General features: G+C 45.5%; 1 protein-coding gene across 2 annotated transcripts in view; it reads right to left on the bottom strand.

The window, feature by feature from the left end:
- The window catches only part of LOC147122560 (putative E3 ubiquitin-protein ligase HERC4), a 46,818-nt gene extending 44,113 nt beyond the window's left edge, over window positions 1-2,705 (bottom strand). For both annotated transcript variants that reach the window (XM_086006755.1, XM_086006763.1), the window contains exon 1: window positions 2,374-2,705. In XM_086006755.1, the coding sequence (XP_085862881.1) occupies window positions 2,374-2,521 (148 nt within the window). In that variant the 5' untranslated portion in view covers window positions 2,522-2,705. The remainder of the gene's footprint in view (window positions 1-2,373) is intronic.
- Between the last annotated feature and the right edge of the window lie 15,860 nt (window positions 2,706-18,565).

Below are 18,565 nucleotides of genomic sequence, written 5' to 3'. Positions count from 1 at the left end.
GTAGATACTGAGAAAGTATTTCCTCCGGTGGGGGAATCCAGAACAAGGGGGGAGGACAATCTTAAAGCAAGAGCCAGGCGAGTGAAATTAGGAAGCACTTTTTCCACACAAAGGGTGGTGGAAATCGGATACTCTCTCCCCCAAAAGGCTGTGGTTGCTGGGGGTCAATTGAAATTTTCATGACTGAGATTGATGGATTTTATTAGGGAAGGGTATCAAGGGATATGGAGCAAAGGCAGGTAATGGAGTCGAGGTACAGATCAGCCGGGATCTAACTGAATGGCGGAAAAGGTTTCAGGGCTGGATGGCTGACTCCTGTTCTTATGTTCCTACGAATACACTCAGTGACGCCACGAGAAAATGCTGTGTTGGCCACTGACAGGAGTTTGCACACTTGCACACCCATAGTTTGAACTTTTCAATTCCCTCCTCTCCCTGCAGTTTTTTCACCAAAGTAATTTCCTTGATTTTTGCGTTCATCGAGGCAAGGATGGTGGGAACAGGAGCACTTTTCGTTTGAAGTTCCTGGGCCATTGCCCCAAAACTTGTCCCCCCTCCCTCCTTCCTTCCCACTCCTGGTAGTCAACATTTCTAACATTGTTTCCCAAATGGCCCCAGGAACTTCAGAAGGGCCCAAGGATCTAAAGTTAGAAAGTCATCCGTTGCTCCAGGAATGATGTCATCCGGAGCCAACATGCCAATGTCAAAAAAAAGGACCCCGCCGGCTTTAGGCGTGTGTCCTTGCCGCCGGCTCGTTGGTGCAGGTTAAAGAGCAGATAAGTAACCCGGACGATCTTAATTACCCACCCGCCCAGTATGGTTAAAATCACCCTCCCCGATCGTGTCAATTGTGCACGATATCATTGTGACACAAATGATGCACACAGATCTTATTAATCCCCGCAAATTAAAAGCTTGACCAACACTTGTCCATGAAGATGGTGTCCCCTCATATTCTGCTTGTTCACAGTTGGCAATGGCAGCCGGAACTCAATTAGCTGTCGACACTGCAATCTATTTTCTGTCACATTAGGGCTTCCCCAACAATCAATTCAGACCAAGAAAATAACCTATTATCATGTACTGCAGCGCATTCACTTTTGATGCAATGAGAATGGCGATGCAGGGAGACTCAGAAAAAGCAACATTTTAAAGGGTCATTTTTTAATCAAGTAAAAATTACATTAAAAAAATTCAGATGAAAAATAAAGTCAAGCATTAAAATAATCTTAGAGTACTGTGTACAATTCTGGTCGCCATATTATAAAAAGGATATAGAGGCACTGGAGAGGGTGCAATTTTTTTTTTAAAACAAGGATGATACCAGAAATGCGAGGTTATACCTATCAGGAAAGGATAAACAGGCTGGGTCTCTTTTCTCTTGACCTAATAGAGGTCTTTAAAATTATGAAAAATTTTGATAGAGTGGATAGAGAGAGAATATTTCCACTGGTGGGGAAGAGCAAAACTAGAGGCCATCAATATAAGATAGTCAAGAAATCAAACGGGAAATTCAGAAGAAACTTCTTTACCCAGAGAGTGATGAGAATGTGGAACTCGCTACCACAGGGAGTGGTTGGAGGTAAAAGTATCGATGCATTTAAGGGGAGGCTAGATAAGCATATGAGGGAGAAGGGAATAGAGGGTGATGCTGATAAGAGTTAGATGAGGAAAGACAGGAGGAGGCTGGAAGTGGAGCAATAACACTGGCATGGACCATATATTTGTGTGCCACATATCCTGTGTAAAAATGGTCTATTTGGTGAATTGGAACTCAGTTAACCAAGCTCCTGCTGGTGGTGTACAGGTTTTACATGTGCTGGGTTAATGGGCCGGGCTCTGTGTTGTTGCTGCAGCTGTCGCTGTGAGAGAAACGAAACTGAAAGTGATCAAAAGCAAATGAAAAAAAAACAAGTTTGGGGGGGGGGCCGGGGAAGAGATGAAGGAAAACAAAACCGCACCGCCCTGGGTAGACTCGGCACTTAAAACACCCAGACACTGTACATCCCCGGCATTGTAAATGATACCCAAACTATAAGATACCTACAGGCGACTGCAAACGATGGGGAGAGGGGGAGGCGAGAGACACATTAACTTAAACATTAAATGCAATTACTGGAGGAATTTTGTTTTAATTAACATAACGGACTTTAACAGAAAGAGCCTCATCATTCTTGACAAGAATCTTATGTTCATAATTCCAGGATCTCTATCAAGTCTAGTTTGCTACAATCCCTGAACACTGCAGAATGTTTACTTAATACATTTTTAAATGATTTGACTTGCGTGCCCGTTTTGTATATAGTAAATATATTTTTTTTTAAAAGGCCTGTTTCCTATCGCAGACAGGATTTTAATATTGTATTTCCTTACCAGGTTTTGTTTGCTGATTCCGTCTGGTGTGAACCTTTCCGTTTTCCAAAACAAACACGGTGAAGCCTTCCCGGCTGCACAGCTGTTGAATCTTCTCCCCCTGGAGCACTGCCTCTGACTGAGAGCCCAACTCACCCCAGCACAACATGCTCCCCTCTCTCACACAGAAAGGGCTTGCTTTTCCTTTTTATTATTCCTCCTTCCAGCAATCTGGAACCGAGAAAGAGAGACAGAGAACAGAAATGCAGTCACTCGAGAAATTGTTCGTGCAGCACAGGTTCAATCCAACTAATGCTGAAGATGTGTCTCTCTCTCACACACACGCACAATATATACAATATTTATTTATATGGGGAATTCCCTCTCCCTGGCTCCGCCTCTGAACCAACAGTGCGAGCCAATGGACTGAAGACCAGTAAGCATCGAATTGTTGAGAAAGAACCCTCCCATAGTGTTTACCCACTGATTCATAGCCAGCGTCAGCAGCAGTTCTTCTTAATGAAAGTTAAAGGTTTTATTTAATCATTAAGTTTCATTTCCTTCCATCAGCTGTGGAGGAAATACGACTCCTATTACCAACACAGTGTCCCTCCCTCCCCCCAAAGAACAAGACAACCCTGTTCTGGGTAAATGGTATCTCAGCTCACTGGGTAAATTGACTCGATAACAGCCTGGATTTTTGCGGTGGGTAATGACGGAGAAACTGTCGGTGTTCGCCATCTTTACCCCTCTGAAACTTGACCGCAAGTTTGGGATGTAGCGCACACGCATCTAAAAGCGAAAATCCTGAAGTTGCGGTTAGTCATTCACTGCTCCAACACTGGCTGCACTGTGGACGCCCCCAGCCCCCGTCCTCAACCGTAGCCGCCCATCAGAGAAATCAGTGAAATCATTGGAACTGAGCTTTTCCACACTAATATCACAGTTAAACACCATTAAATGTTGGGTGGGCGTGTGTGCTGTGAGGAGGATGCAGAGAAACTCCAGTACGATTTGGACAGGTTGGGTGATTGGGCAGATGCATGGCAGATGCAGTATAATGTGGATAAATGCGAGGTTATCCACTTCGGTGGCAAAAACAGGAAGACAGATTATTATCTGAACGGCAATAGATTGGGAAAAGGGGAAGTGCAACAAAACCTGGGTGTCCTTGTGCACCAGCCGCTGAAGGTAAGCATGCAGGTGCAGCAGGCGGTTAAGAAGGCAAATGGTATGTTGGCCTTCATAGCGAGAGGATTTGAGTACAGGAGCAAGGATGTCTTGCTGCAGTTGTACAGGGCCTTGGTGAGACCACACCTTGAGTATTGTGTGCAGTTTTGGTCGTCTTATCTGAGGAAGGATGTTCTTGCCATGGAGGGAGTGCAGCAAAGATTCACCAGACTGATACCTGGGATGGCAGGAATGACATATGAGGAGAGATTGGGTCGATTAGGCTTATATTCGCTAGAGTTTAGAAGAATGAGAGGGGATCTCATTGAAACTTAGAAAATTCTAACAGGACTAGACAGCCTAGATGCAGGAAGGATGTTCCCGATGGCGGGGGAGTCCAGAACCAGGGGTCACAGTCTAAGGATAAGGGGTAAGCCATTTAGGACTGAAATGAGGAGGAATTTCTTCACCCAGAGAGTGGTGAACCTGTGGAATTCTCTGCCACACAGGGCAGTTGAGGCCAATTCATTAAATATATTCAAGAAGGAGTTGGATATATTTCTTGAGGCTAAAGGGATCAAGGGATATGGGGAGAAAGCAGGGACAGGGTACTGAATTTGGATGATCAGCCATGATCTCATTGAATGGCGGAGCAGGCTCGAGGGGCCGAATGGCCTACTCCTGCTCCTATCTTCTATGTTTCTATGTTTCTAAGCATTGTTGGAATAAGTGTAACTGGGGTTTTAACAGCGTATTGACTGCTAAAGAACCGTTCTGGCCCTGAAAAACTAATTTTAATATATTGTACGTGGAATGTCAAATTTATCTATTATGCTAAAAATTACAATTTAAATTTCTTTTTTAAGTTTGTATACGATATTTCAGATTCTACCTTAAACCCATGTGTATGTCCCAATCTTTATTTCGCTCTCTTTAACATTTTTTAAAAGTGCAGATAATCGGTGCTTTTCATTTCCTGGTTTGCTGTCTCTGAGAATTCTTCAGTGTGATTCGCTGCTTAGACAGCTCGATGACATCACTGTTGCATCGCGCTAGGAATCCCCTATTCACATCGCTACAATCAATTACACGTCGAGAAACCTAAAGTTATCGCCACAGAGATCGTAAGGTCTCTGTGGGCAGCTTTCTTTGAAGTCAGTGGCGAGCGCCTTCGCTTCGCCGCTGACTGCAAATTACGGGCCAATTTTGACCGTGACAAGCTACTTCACCTTGTCCAGAACCAGTAGAACCAGACGACACAGCCTGCGCTTAAAGAGGGGTAAATTCTAAACAAATCTGCAGAAACAATGGGGGGAATTTTAACCTTAAAAAACGAGTGGCTTGGGCGCGTGTGGGAAGTTAAAGTGTTAAAAATCTGAATCCCGACCATAACCTGCCTCCAACTCACCCGTTTCCGGTTTTAACGGAGGCAAGACGTGGGGGCGGGCAGCCAATCCGTTGCCAGGAGGTGGGTCATCTATTTAAATATTATAATGAGGTCGGAAGCCTCTGCTTTAACCTCCATTTTGCATTTAACTTTAGCTGGTCAGGTTTTGCACACCTCGTGAAACCCGCCAGCTAAAGCAAGGCGAGGACTGCTGGATCCAGGAGGTAAATGCTTTTACAATTACCTCCTGGATCCAACGTCCCTACCTAACCCGCCCCCGCGATTGGAGACCTACTCCCAGGCCTCCGATCCCCACCACGAGGCCTCCCACCCCCACACCTCCGGCCGTAATCACTTCACAACCCCTCTTGCTCCTTCGGCCTGCGATATGGTAGAGAACGGTAGCATAGTGTTTATGTTACTTGACTAATAATCCAAAGGCCTGGACTAAATTCCAGAGACGTGAGTCCAAATCCCACCACGGCAGCTGGGGAATTTAAATTCAGTTAATTAAATAAATCTGGAATAAAAAGCCAGTATCAGTAATGGTGACCATGAAACTATCGGATTGTCATAAAAACCCATCTGGTTCACTAATGTCCTTTAGGGAAGGAAATCTGCCGTCCTTACCCGGTCTGGCCGATATCTGACTCCAGACCCACAGCAATGTTGTTGACTCTTAACTGCCCTGTGAAATGGCCTAGCGAGCCACTCAGTTGTACAAGAAGGCAGCTCACCACCACCTTCTGAAGGGCAATTAGGGATGGGCAATAAATGCTGGCCTTGCCAGCGACGCCCACATCCCATGAACAAATAATTTTTTTTTAAAGTATCTTCACAAACCCTCCTCCACCCCTGCTCCTCCGGCCACTCCTCCGGCCCCCACGCAATCCCTCCCTCCTCTCTACGGCATGGTGCCACAGGCCTGCCCACCAGGAGCCAGCCAGCCTCTCCATCTGGCTGGTTGCGGGTGGAAAAGAGAGGCTTCCCATTCAAATTAGGCCCTGCCGAATTTCGGGAAACCCATCCTCCCGGGTTACCCGACCATCTCGGAGCCCCCCCGCCCTGCACCCCAGCCCCCGTCTCTCAGCCCGCCTTCCCCATTAAAATCCAGCCCAATATTTCAGTGAGAGAGTGGTCAATCTATGGGACAGTATCCATAGGGAGACGGTGGAAGCAGCAAGTGTTGAATAATTCCAATGCAAATTAGATCGATTTCTTTCAGTAAATAACATTTTTGGGATATAACATATGAGTAATTTGAGACATGACGTGTGGTGAGGGTAGCGTGCTTGGGAGGAACAGGTGACTTGGGACCTATGGTTCCCAAAGCTCTCCACCACTGAGGGTTTCCTCGCCTCATGTCTGTTGGTCCAGCTGTTCCACCTCATGACCACAATATGTTGACGTATCTCTAGTGCTTTTTAAGTGCACCTCAAGAGACTAAATCAAACTCAAGAGAAAAAAGTACTTGTGGTAAAATTAAGTGGTATAGTTGATGGTGGGGATGGGTAGCCATATTCTCCCTTGCTTGTGAATGCTAGCAAATACGGGAAACTCTCGATTTACCGGCACCCAAACAACCGGAAATCTCGGTTAACCGGCAAAATTCAGGAGTAGGTTCAGTTAAGTTTTCCTTCATATTAGCGGCCGTTTCTTGATTCTTGGCTGTGTAATCAGGGGTTCCTGCACTTGTTGCTAAGCAACAGGGACGCTTGGTCTGTGGCCGGGGTTCTTGCAGCTGTTGCTAAGCAACAGGGAAGCCTGGATTTGTTGCTGTGTACAGAGCTCTCGTACCTTTTAACTATAACTCTCTGTAATCCGGACTTTTTGATAAACCAGCACCACGTCGGTCCCGTCGGTGCCGGATAAAAAAAGAGTTTCCTGTAATGGATGTACATAAATAGTAGTGCACTACTGTTCCCAGTCACCCATCACCCCTGTGCTCGCCGACCTACCTTGGCTTCCGGTTCACCAACAACTCGATTTTAAAATGATCATCCTTGTGTTCAAATCCTTCCATGGCCTCACCTCCCGCTATCTCTGCAACCTCCTCCAGCTCTACAACTCTCCAAGAACTCTGCGTTCCTCCAAATCTGACCTCTTGGGCAACTCCCACTCCATTTGCCCACCATTGGCTTTCAGTTGTATAGGTCCTAAGCTCCAGAATTCCCTCCCTAAACCTCTCTGCCTCTCTTTCCTTCTTTAAGATGCTCCTTAAAACCTACCTCTTTGACCAATCCTTTAGTCACCCATCCTAATATCTCCTTCTTTGGCTCAGTGTCAATTTCTGTCTGCTTACACTTCTGTGAAGCGCCTTGGGATGTTTTACTACGCTGAAGGTGCTATATAAATGCGAGTGTTAATGGAGCATTTGTCTGTGTTCAGAATAGCTCTGAATATTCCTAACCCTCCAAAGTAGATCAATGAACAGTAGCAAAAAATGAGTGAAATTTACTATTTAGTGAGTATTTAGATCATTAATCATGAACGAGTGGATAAATACTTGAAAAGGAAAAATGTGCAGGGCTATGATTCAGATTCAGATTCAGATTAGATTTATTTGCCATATGTAACAAGTACAATGGAATGCTTGTTCCCCGTAGGGACGCGTCAGCTATACATACAGCGCCGCGTTCCGAGTCAATACAATGGCTTCCCGTGGCAGTGGGAGCACGATGTCCCTCAGCCGCTCCGTCCTCCTCTTCACCGCGGCCTCCTCCTCACTGTTGCCGGCTCCACATGTGGTGGCCTGCTTCTCCCGCTCTGGCCACCATGCCCGGCTCCCCTCCTCCCATCCGGACTGCGAGTTACCCAAAATGGAGCTGCCGGCCGACGTGCTGCAGCTTGTCGTGAGTCTGCTGCTGCTGCTCGTTGCGCTGCGCTCCTCTGCCCGACTCGCCGAGCGGGAGAGTGGGACTAATTGGATAGCTCTTTCAATGAGCCGGCACAGGCACAATCATAGAATATCATCGAATCATAGAAATTTACAGCACAGAAGGAGGCCATTCAGCCCATCTTGTCCGTGTCAACCGACAAAGAGCTCTCCAGCCTAATCCCACTTTCCAGCTCTTGGTCTGTAGCCCTGCAGGTTACGGCACTTCAAGTGCATGTCCAAGTACTTTTTAAATGCGATGAGGGTTTCTGCCTCTACCACCTTTTCAGGCAGTGAGTTCCAGACCCCCACCACCTTCTGGGTGAAAAAAAGTTCTCCTCAACTCCCCTCTAATCCTTCTACCAATTACTTTAAATCTCTGCCCCCTGGTTATTGACCCTTCTGCTAAGGGAAATAGGTCCTTCCTATCCACTCTATCTAGCCCCCTCATAATTTTATACACCTCAATCAAGTCTCCCCTCAGCCTCCTCTGTTCCAAAGAAAACAACCCCAACCTATCCAATCTTTCCTCAGAGCTAAAATTCCCCAGCCCAGGCAACATCCTCATAAATCTCCTCTGCACCCTCTCTAGTGCAATCACATCCTTCCTGTAATGTGGTGACCAGAACTGCACGCTGTGTTCTAGCTGCGGCCTAACTAGTGTTTTATACAGTTCAAGCGTAACCTCCCTGCTCTTATATTCTATGCCTCGACTAATAAAGGCAAGTATCCCGTATGCCTTCTTAACCACCTTATCTACCTGTCCTGCTACCTTCAGGGATCTGTGAACATGCACTCCAAGGTCCCTTTGTTCCTCTACACTACTCAGTGTCCTATCATTTATAGTATATTCCCTTGTTAGCCCTCCCCAAATGCATTACCTCACACGTCTCCGGATTGAATTCCATTTGCCACTGTTCTGCCCACCTGACCAGTCCATTGATATCTTCCTGCAGTCTACAGCTTTCTTCTGCATTATCAACCACACGGCCAATTTTTGTATCATCTGCAAACTTATTAATCATACTTCCTACATTCAAGTCCAAATCATTGATATATACTACAAAAGCAAAGGACCCAGTACTGAGCCCTGCGGAACTCCACTGGAAACAGCCTTCCAGTCACAAAAACACCCTTCGACCATTACCCTTTGTTTCCTGCCTCTGAGCCAATTTTGGATCCAACTTGTCACTTTGCCTTGGATGCCATGGGCTTTTACTTTCGTGACCAGTCTGCCATGTGGGATCTTATCAAAAGCCTTGCTAAAATCCATATAGACTACATCAAACACACTACCCTCATCAACCTTCCTTATTACCTCCTCAAAAAATTCAATCAAATTAGTCAGACACGACCTTCCCTTAACAGATCCATGCTGACTATCCTTGATTAATTAGTGTCTTTCTAAATGAAGATTTATCCCGTCCCTCAGAATTTTTCCCAATAATTTTCCCACCACTGAGGTTAGGCTGACTGGCCTGTAATTACTTGATCTATCCCTTTCTTCCTTTTTAAACAAAGGTACCACACCTGTAGCCAGAGAGGATTGGAAAATGATGGTCAGGGCCTCTGCTATTTCCTCTCACTTCTCTTAACAGTCTGGGATACATTTCTTCCAGGCCTGGGGATTTATCCACTTTCAAAGATGCTAAACCCCTTAATACTTCCTTTCTCACTATGTTTATTTCATCTAATATTTCACACACCTCCTCCCTGATTGCAATGTCAGCATCGTTCCTCTCTTTTGTGAAAACAGACGCAAAGTATTCATTAAGAACCATACCCATGTCTTTCGCTTCCACACACAGGTTACCTTTATGGTCCCGAATAGGCCCTACTCTTACTTTAGTTATCCTCCTGCTCTTAATGTATTTATAAAACATCTTTGGGTTTTCCTTTATGTTACTTGCCAATATTTTTTCATGCCCTCTCTTTGCTTTCCTAATTTCCTTTTTAATTTCACCCTGCACTTTCTATACTCCTCTAGGCTTTCTGCAGTATTGAGTCCTCTGTATCTGTCACAAGCTTCCCTTTTTTTCTTTATCCTACCTTATATGCCCCTTGACATCCAGGGAGCTCTAGATTTGTTACTCCCAGTCTTTTTCTTTAAGGGAACATACTTGCTCTGAACCCTCACTATCTCCTCCTTGAATGCCTCCCACTGCTCTGACACTGATTTACCTTCAAGTTTCTGTCTCCAGTCCACTTTGGCTAAATCACCTCTCAGCTTAGTAAAATTAGCTTTTCCCCAATTGAGAACTTTTATTTCTGGTCTGTCCTTGCCCTTTTCCATAACTACCCTAAATCTAACTGAATTAGGATCATTACCACCAATATGCTCTCCCACTGATACCCTTTCCACCTGCCCAGCATCATTCCCTAAACCTAGGTCCAGAACCGCCCCCTCTCTTGTTGGGCTTGCCGTGTACTGGCTAAAAAAGTTCTCCTGAATGCCTTTTAAGAATTCTGCACCCTCTATACCTTTCACACTAATTTTAACCCAGTTAATATTGGAGACGTTGAAATCCCCTACTATTACTGCCCTATTTTTGCACATCTCAGAAATGTGCTCTTCTATTCAAAGATGTGCGGGTTAGGTTGATTGGCTAGGATAAATTGACCCTTAGTGTTAGGGGGATTAAATACGTGGGGTTACGGGGATCGGGTGGGATATGTGTCGGTGCAGGCTCGATGGGCCGAAATGGCCTCTATCTGCATTGTGGGGTTTCTGTGATTCTGTGTGATTCTGTGATCCCCCTCTGACTGTTCGGAGGTCTATAGCACACTTCCAGTAGTGTGGGCTGAATGGTCTCCTCCTGTGCTGTGAGATTCTATGGTTCTATGATCAGAACACCAATACAAACAAAGTACATTACTGCAGCTTCATAACTCCACCACTCCTTAATGTTAAAAGAGTGGTTTCCTTCTACTTCATTGTTTCCTTATATGTGATCTGTTTTCAAATTCAGTTTCCTTCTCCTTCCACCGAGCTTTCTCCTCACTAGTGATCCGGTTTCAGGTTCAGTTTCACTTTCAGTCACCTTTCATCATTCTGACAGCATTCCAGTAACAATGTTAGTTGAAAAATGGAAACTGAGCGTCCACACCCAAGAGGGAATACAGTACGTCATAAAATAGGCATGTGACAGCACTCTCGCCTCTGAGTCAGAAGGTCATGGGTCAAGTCCCACTCCAGAGCATTGAGCACTGCTGTGCAGTACTAAGGGACTGCTGCACTGACGGAGGTGCCGTCTTTCGGATGAGACATTTAATCCGCCCCCTCAGGTGGACGTAAAAGGTCCCACAGCACTATTTCAAAGAAGAGCAAGGGAGATCACCCAGATCCTAGACAATATTTATCTCTCTACCAACATCACTAAAAGAACAAATTATCCGGTCATTATAACATTGCTGTCTGTGGGAGCTTGCTGTGCGCAAGTTGGCTGCCGCGTTTCCTACATTACACTTCAAAAGCACTTAATTGGCTGTTAAGGGCTTTGGGACGTCCTGAGGTTGTGAAAGACACTATATAAATGCAAGTTCTTTCTTTTACTTCCTGAGTGTGCTGGAGATGTACGTTTAAGAGCTTTACAAGCAGTCTAGAACAGAATACCTTCCTTGCTAAGCAATGGGCCGGATCTTGCTGAAAAAATAGCAGTGTATGAACGACGCCCGCTGTTATTAATGTGGAAATCGGCCAGCAAGTTCAGGGGATTTAGAGACATACGGTGAGCGCAAATCTCCGGAATTTGCTGGTCGATTTACACTGCTCTGTCATTTGCTTCACACAAACAGCATCTCGCCCTCAGCCTCCCTGTCATTTTTAAGAACTTGCTGGATTTGCACATTAATTGCTCATTAAACTCGACGCAGAAAGCCTAGTACTTAATAGCGTAAGTACTCTTTCAACAACATGATCATTCTTAATGACTGCCAATCAACCTCTCCGGCACATAAAGTGAACAATTTAAATTGTGGAGTCTCATTCCTTCAGGTAGTGAACTGTTGTGGGAGATTTTAAAAATGTCATTTTAAATTTTAACATTTTTTTCTTACTTTTCCTTTCTGTCTTTTTTTCTCTCCCTTAATCCAATCTTTGTGTCAGCTGTGGCTCAGTGGGTAGCACACTTGCTTTCTGGGTCACGAAGGTTGTGGGTTCAAGTCCCACTCCAGGGACTTGAAGTACATAAAGCTAGGCTGATACTCCAGTGGAGTGCTGCACTGTCTGAGGTGCCGTCTTTCAGATGAGACATTAAACCGAGACCCCGTCTGCTCTCTCAGGTGGACGTAAAAGATCCCATGGCACTATTTCGAAGAAGAGCAGGAGTTATCCCCGGTGTCCTGGCCAATATTTATCCCTCAATCAACGTAACACAAACAGATTATCTGGTCATTATCACATTGCTGTTTCTTTATTTCTCTTTCTGTACCTGATTTAACTCGAATTCACCCTGCTTTGAGTCATTCCTCTGTTTATTTCTCAATCCTTAGAGCGCATTGGTTGAGGAGATAGACTGTTGGTCCTGCCATTCACTGAGGTCCCAGATGCCCTGTTGCCCTTGCACTCCCAACAAGTTAGGGTGCAAACATTTCTGAGCTGAAGGGTGTGGAAAATGGCTAACTAACGTCGCACGTCATGAGATGCCGCGCTCCAGCAAGTTCCAGCCCAATATTTTCTGTCCACTAAAAGAGGTGTCATAGTCTCAGGATTTGAGAAAAACATCTGTGGTTTATCTTATGATCAAGCTATGATTGCAATTTTTTATTTGCCTAATTTTTATTTAACCTCTGAGGACATAGTATCTTGATTTGACTAAGTTGACTGTACCTTTGGCAGAATTATATCAGGTAATCTCAGAAGACACCTGTAGTGTATGTACCTTTAAGAGGAACTATGTTTTTGAAGCCCCTGTGTACTGTAGTACCAGTAGTGACCACTCGGGTATATAAGCCTGTATAGCGTCTTGTGTAGTTAGTTCACCTCCAGACTTTGTTCAGTAAACACTTGTTAAATTAACTCCTGCATTCCATGTCTCCATTAACACACGGATCCAACAGTGGCGACAACTTAGAAACGAACTTACCTGCAATTCGGCAGCACCTCAAGGAGATCGATTCCTCAGACGAAGGTCGAAGCCAGAAGCAAGTAAAAAAAAACTGTGGTTTCACCAGCTAAACAGGCTGGTGGCAGGTAGTGCACTGATCCTTCCTGGGCTGTGGTGGGCTGGGGCTCGATCGGGTGGCTCTGCAGCGGGGCCGGGCAGCGAGTCGGAAAGCAGAAGCAAAGAGAGACAGAGGGTGGAACACTCAGGAGGTGGCCGGTGCTGCAAAGCAGGTCGGCGTTCGGACCGAGCAGAGGGAGGGGAAAGTCCCAGAGGGTCCGCTCCACGACGGGAATGGTTCTCCAAGTAACGGAGAAACTGTTTAAAATATATATATTAAAAAAAAGCAGACAAATAGAAATACCACGAAAAGCTGCAGGTCGCAACGGAAACCGCGGAGAACAGCGTTGGCAGCAGCAGCAGCGGCGGAAAAGCGCGGGAGGCACCATTTTTGATTTTCAGGATGCCGAAGACTGGCAATATTACTGTTTTCGACAGTGATATAGAGGATTGGACCACATATGTGGAAAGAGTGGAGGTATATTGCAAGGCAAATGAAGTAGCGGATGATAAAAAGGCATCGGTGCTTCTAAATCTGATGGGCGCAAGGACATACGGGCTGTTACAAAACTTGATCACTCCAGCCAAACCGATGGACAAGAATTTTAAGGAGATTGTTGATACCTTACAGGAGCACTTAAACCCAACACCGCTGCTGATAGCGGAACGATTCAAATTCTTCAGGAGGAATCAGCACAAGAATGAAAGTAACGCTGATTACCTCACCGAATTACGAAAACTGTCAAAGCACTGCCAATTCGGGGCAGGACTGGCAGATTCTCTACGAGACAAATTCGTCTGCGGTCTCCTAAGCGAAGGAACACAGAAAAGACTACTTTCTGAGAAAGATTTGACACTGGACAAGGCTTTCAGTGTGGCTGTATCATACGAAGCAGCAGCAAGAGGAGCTGCAGAGATACAACAAAAGCCACAGGACTTCGGCACCCATGAAATGACACAGGGTTTCGAGAGATGTTATCGCTGCGGCAGATCCACCCATGACCAGAAGGACTGCTGGTTCAAGGACAAATCATGCAGGCAATGCGGTAAGATGGGACACATTGCACGTGTATGCAGATCTGGAAAAAAATCCGCTGACAGTAAAAAGGTCAATAAGGAAAAGTACAGAAAGGTACAAATGATGACGGACAGTAGCTCCGAAGACCAGAAGAGCGATAGCGACTCCGGAAACAAGAGACTAAGCTGTCTCAAATTACATAATGTAATTGCGAAAGAAGATTACCAGACCATTTGGGTTACCCTCACGATAGCGGGGTCCCCAGTCAAAATGGAGCTAGATACAGGATCAACTCTGACCGTCATGAGTCGACGGGATTACGAGCGGCTATTTCCGCATATACCTTTGAAAAACACATCCATTATCTTGAAGACATATACGGGGCAGAAAGTATACCCCAGAGGGAAAATAAGGGTGCCTGTTGTATACAACAGCAAGGAAATACAGAAGTTGTATTTATACGTTCTGCAAGATGGTGGTCCACCGTTGTTGGGACGTGAATGGATCAGAAAGATACGTTTAGACTGGCACTCCATTCAGGCACTGACGGTGACAAGTAAGAAAAAAAATGATGACGACGTCATACCTGGACGATTAAAAGAAATCTTGGCTAACGCCAAAAAAGTGTTTCAACAGGAACTAGGAACCCTGAAAGGCGCCACCGCCTCAATAAAAGTGGAAGATGCGGCAATTCCCAAGTTTTTTAAGGCAAGGCCGGTGCCATACGCAATTCGTCTAGCCGTCGAGGCAGAGCTGGAGAATTTGGAAAAAGCAGGCATGTTATCCAAGGTAGATTGGAGCGAGTGGGCAACACCCATCGTCCCGGTCATGAAGAAAACGTTGAATAATGATAAATCTGAAGAACAGAGAAAAATTCGCATCTGTGGGGACTTCAAGGTGACTGTAAACACAGTTCTTCACACGGTACAGTATCCTCTTCCGAGGATAGAAGATATTTTCGCCTCACTATCCGGAGGGAAACATTTCACCAAAATTGACTTAGCACAGGCATATCTACAGATGGAGGTTGAGGAGGCCTCTAAAAAGTATCTCACGATAAACACACACAAAGGCCTGTACCAGTACAATCGACTGGTTTTCGGAGTAGCATCAGCTCTGGCTATCTGGCAAAGAGCTATGGAGCAAGTCCTGCAAGGGATTCCGGGGACTCAATGCTACCTAGACGACATCCTTGTAACAGGAGAAAACAACAACGAGCACCTTGCCAACTTGGAGCAGGTGCTCACGAGGCTGAGAGAACGGGGCCTATGAGCAAATCGCCCCAAGTGCGAATTTTTCCAGAAACAAATATCATATTGTGGCCATGTCATTAACGAAGAAGGGTTGCATAAGTCACCTGAAAAAATTGAAGCGGTCGTAAAAGCCCCCGCGCCTGAAAATGTCTCACAATTAAGGTCGTTCCTGGGATTAATAAATTACTATCATAAATTTTTACCGAACTTGTCAACGGTTCTGCACCCTCTTAACGCACTGCTACAAACGGGAGTAGTTTGGAAATGGAGCGAAGACTGTAAACGTGCCTTCCATAAATGCAAAGGCTTGATCACGTCCAGGGAAGTGTTGGCTCATTACAACCCATCACTGCCAATCAGACTGGCGTGCGATGCATCCCCTTACGGCGTGGGAGCGGTATTATTGCATAGATTCCCTGATGGCTCGGAGCGGCCGATAGCTTTTGCGTCACGCTCATTGAACTCAGCTGAGCGTAACTATGCCCAGATCGACAGGGAGGCACTCAGCCTGGTGTGGGGGGTGAAGAAATTCAACCATTACCTAAAGGGACAAAAATTTACCTTGTTGACTGACCATCAACCCCTCGTCTCCATATTCAACCCTAAAAAGGGCGTTCCCATTATGACAGCGCAAAGGCTACAGAGGTGGTCCCTTTTCCTAGGGGCACACCAATATGACATAGAATACAAAGGAACAAAACAGCATGGGAATGCTGACGGGTTATCGCGCCTACCGTTGCCAACGGTAGAAGAGGCGCCTACAGTGGACCCAGTGGAGATGTTCCACTCGACCATAGTGGAATGTCTACCGGTGACAAATTCTACCATTGAAAGGGAAACGAGAAATGACCCGACTCTCTCACGAGTCTACGATTTAACGGTGAAGGGATGGCCAGCACATGGCGAACCACTGTTGCCAGCATTCTCGCAAAGAAGAGAACAGCTGTCAGTGTGCCGAGGAACCTTGATGTGTGGATCCAGAGTGGTGATTCCACCCAAACTCAAGGATAAAGTGCTAAAGGAGCTTCACGAGGGGCATCTGAGTGGAGTGAAAATGAAGAACTTAGCCAGAGCGTTTGTGTGGTGGCCAGGTATCGATGGAGACATCGAAGAAATGACCAAGAGCTGTCTAGGATGCCAGAAGGTCCAAAACGCCCCACCACAAGCCCCTCTACATCCATGGGAGTGGCCCTCATCTCCATGGCAAAGGGTACATATCGACTTTGCTGGTCCATTTATGGACTCAATGTTCTTAATCGTGGTGGATGCACACTCCAAGTGGCCGGAGGTAATAAAGATGTCCTCCACCACCACGGAAAAAACCATCACAGTATTAAGGACCATATTCGCCAGGAATGGGCTGCCTGAACAGATCTGTTCTGATAATGGACCGCAATTTGTATCCGAAGAATTCAGGAAGTTCTTAAAAAACAATGGGGTTAAGCACTACACGTCCGCCCCATACCATCCTGCCACCAATGGATTAGCTGAAAGGTTTGTCCAGACCTTCAAGAAGGCCATAAAGGCCATGGGTAATGAAGACATAAATCTACAACATAAGGTAGATAACTTCTTGTTTGCATACAGGAATGCAACACATGTGGTTACAAACCAAACCCCCGCCATAATGTTTTTCAATAGAAGACTAAGATGCCGGCTGGATTTGGTCAAGCCAAACATCAGAAGGGACGTAGAGAACCAGCAATTTCAAAGCATGAATGAAAGGCCAACTAGAACCTTCCAGATAGGTCAACCAGTTTTGGCCCGGGACTACCGTACCGAGAAATGGCAGCCTGGAACTATTTGCACACGACTAGGACCGCTGATGTATACCGTGGACATTGGAGAAAGCATAATAAGGCGCCATGCTGACCAGATCATAGAGTCATCCGAAAAAGGACAACCTACACCACAACTCTATACGCCTCGTGATGAAGCAGAGATACCCATAGTATCTACCTCCGATCCGGTGATACTGGAACCAGATGAACCCGACACTGGCATTGAAGCTGAATCGACCTTACCAAAAGAACCTACTACACCACCGAAACCTACTACACCACCGAGGCGTTATCCGGACCGAGTCAGGAAGCCTCGAGAGAGACTGAATTTGTAATTGATTAACTTCAGCAAATGTGTAGATTATTGTTCTTGTAAAAATGTTATTTAATGATTACTTAAAATGTTATGTACTATTTATCTAAAAAGGAATTGTAGTGTATGTACCTTTAAGAGGAACTATGTTTTTGAAGCCCCTGTGTACTGTAGTACCAGTAGTGACCACTCGGGTATATAAGCCTGTATAGCGTCTTGTGTAGTTAGTTCACCTCCAGACTTTGTTCAGTAAACACTTGTTAAATCAACTCCTGCATTCCGTGTCTCCATTAACACACGGATCCAACAACACCATCCTGACTTGGAAATATAATTGTCGTTTCTTCATCGTCGCTGGGTCAAAATCCTGGAACTCCCTCCCTAACAGCACTGTGGGAGTACCTTCACCACACGGACTGCAGCGGTTCAAGAAGGCAGCTCACCACCACCTTCTCAAGGGCAATTAGGGATGGGCAATAAATGCCAGCGACGCCCACATCCCGTGAATGAATAAATTAAAAAAAACTACCAGTACTGAACCTCGCTAGTGATAAACACCGGTTGAAGATTAGGGGCAATAGTGTTATAAATGAAGAAAGACTTGCATTTATATAGCGCATTTCACAATCTCAGGACATCCCAAAAACACTTTACAGCTAATGAATTACTGCTATAATGTCAGAAATGTGGCAGCCAATTTGCACATAGCCAGGTTCCACAACAGCAATGAGATAATGACCAGAATGATTTCAGTTGAGGGATAAATATTGGCCAGGAATAACTCCACTGCTCTTCTTCCAATAGTGTCATGGGATTTTTTTACATCCACCTGAGAGAACAGGTAGAACCTCAGTTTAATATCTCATCTGAAAGACGGCACCTCTGACAGTGCAGCACTCCCTCAGCACTGTACTGGAGTGTCAGCCTAGCTTTAGGTGCTCAAGTTCCATTGAAGTGGGACTTGAACCCACAACCTTCATGACTCAGAGGCGAGTGTGCTACCAACTGAGATATCATAATATAGCTGACAATACAGAAGACGGCCGAATTTCACACAAGCCCATGCATTATCATCGCACCTCATTATTTCACTCCACGATTAAAAATGTGCGTGTGTGTGTGGACCCGTGAGATTTCCGTGTATGCTTTGCTTAAAAAACTGTGGTTATGAGCAGTGTTCCCTCGAATTTATTATTGGGGTGTGCGGCCCCTTCAAACTTCCGCGCATGCGCGTTTTTTTTGCATTGTGAAGCC

The sequence above is a fragment of the Somniosus microcephalus genome, chromosome 2, assembly GCF_052327205.1.
Source record: "Somniosus microcephalus isolate GS21.2 chromosome 2, FLI_Smic_1.0, whole genome shotgun sequence".
Taxonomy (NCBI): domain Eukaryota; kingdom Metazoa; phylum Chordata; class Chondrichthyes; order Squaliformes; family Somniosidae; genus Somniosus; species Somniosus microcephalus.
Note: the sequence above shows the minus strand (reverse complement) of the source record. Positions and strands in the feature narration are given on the sequence as shown.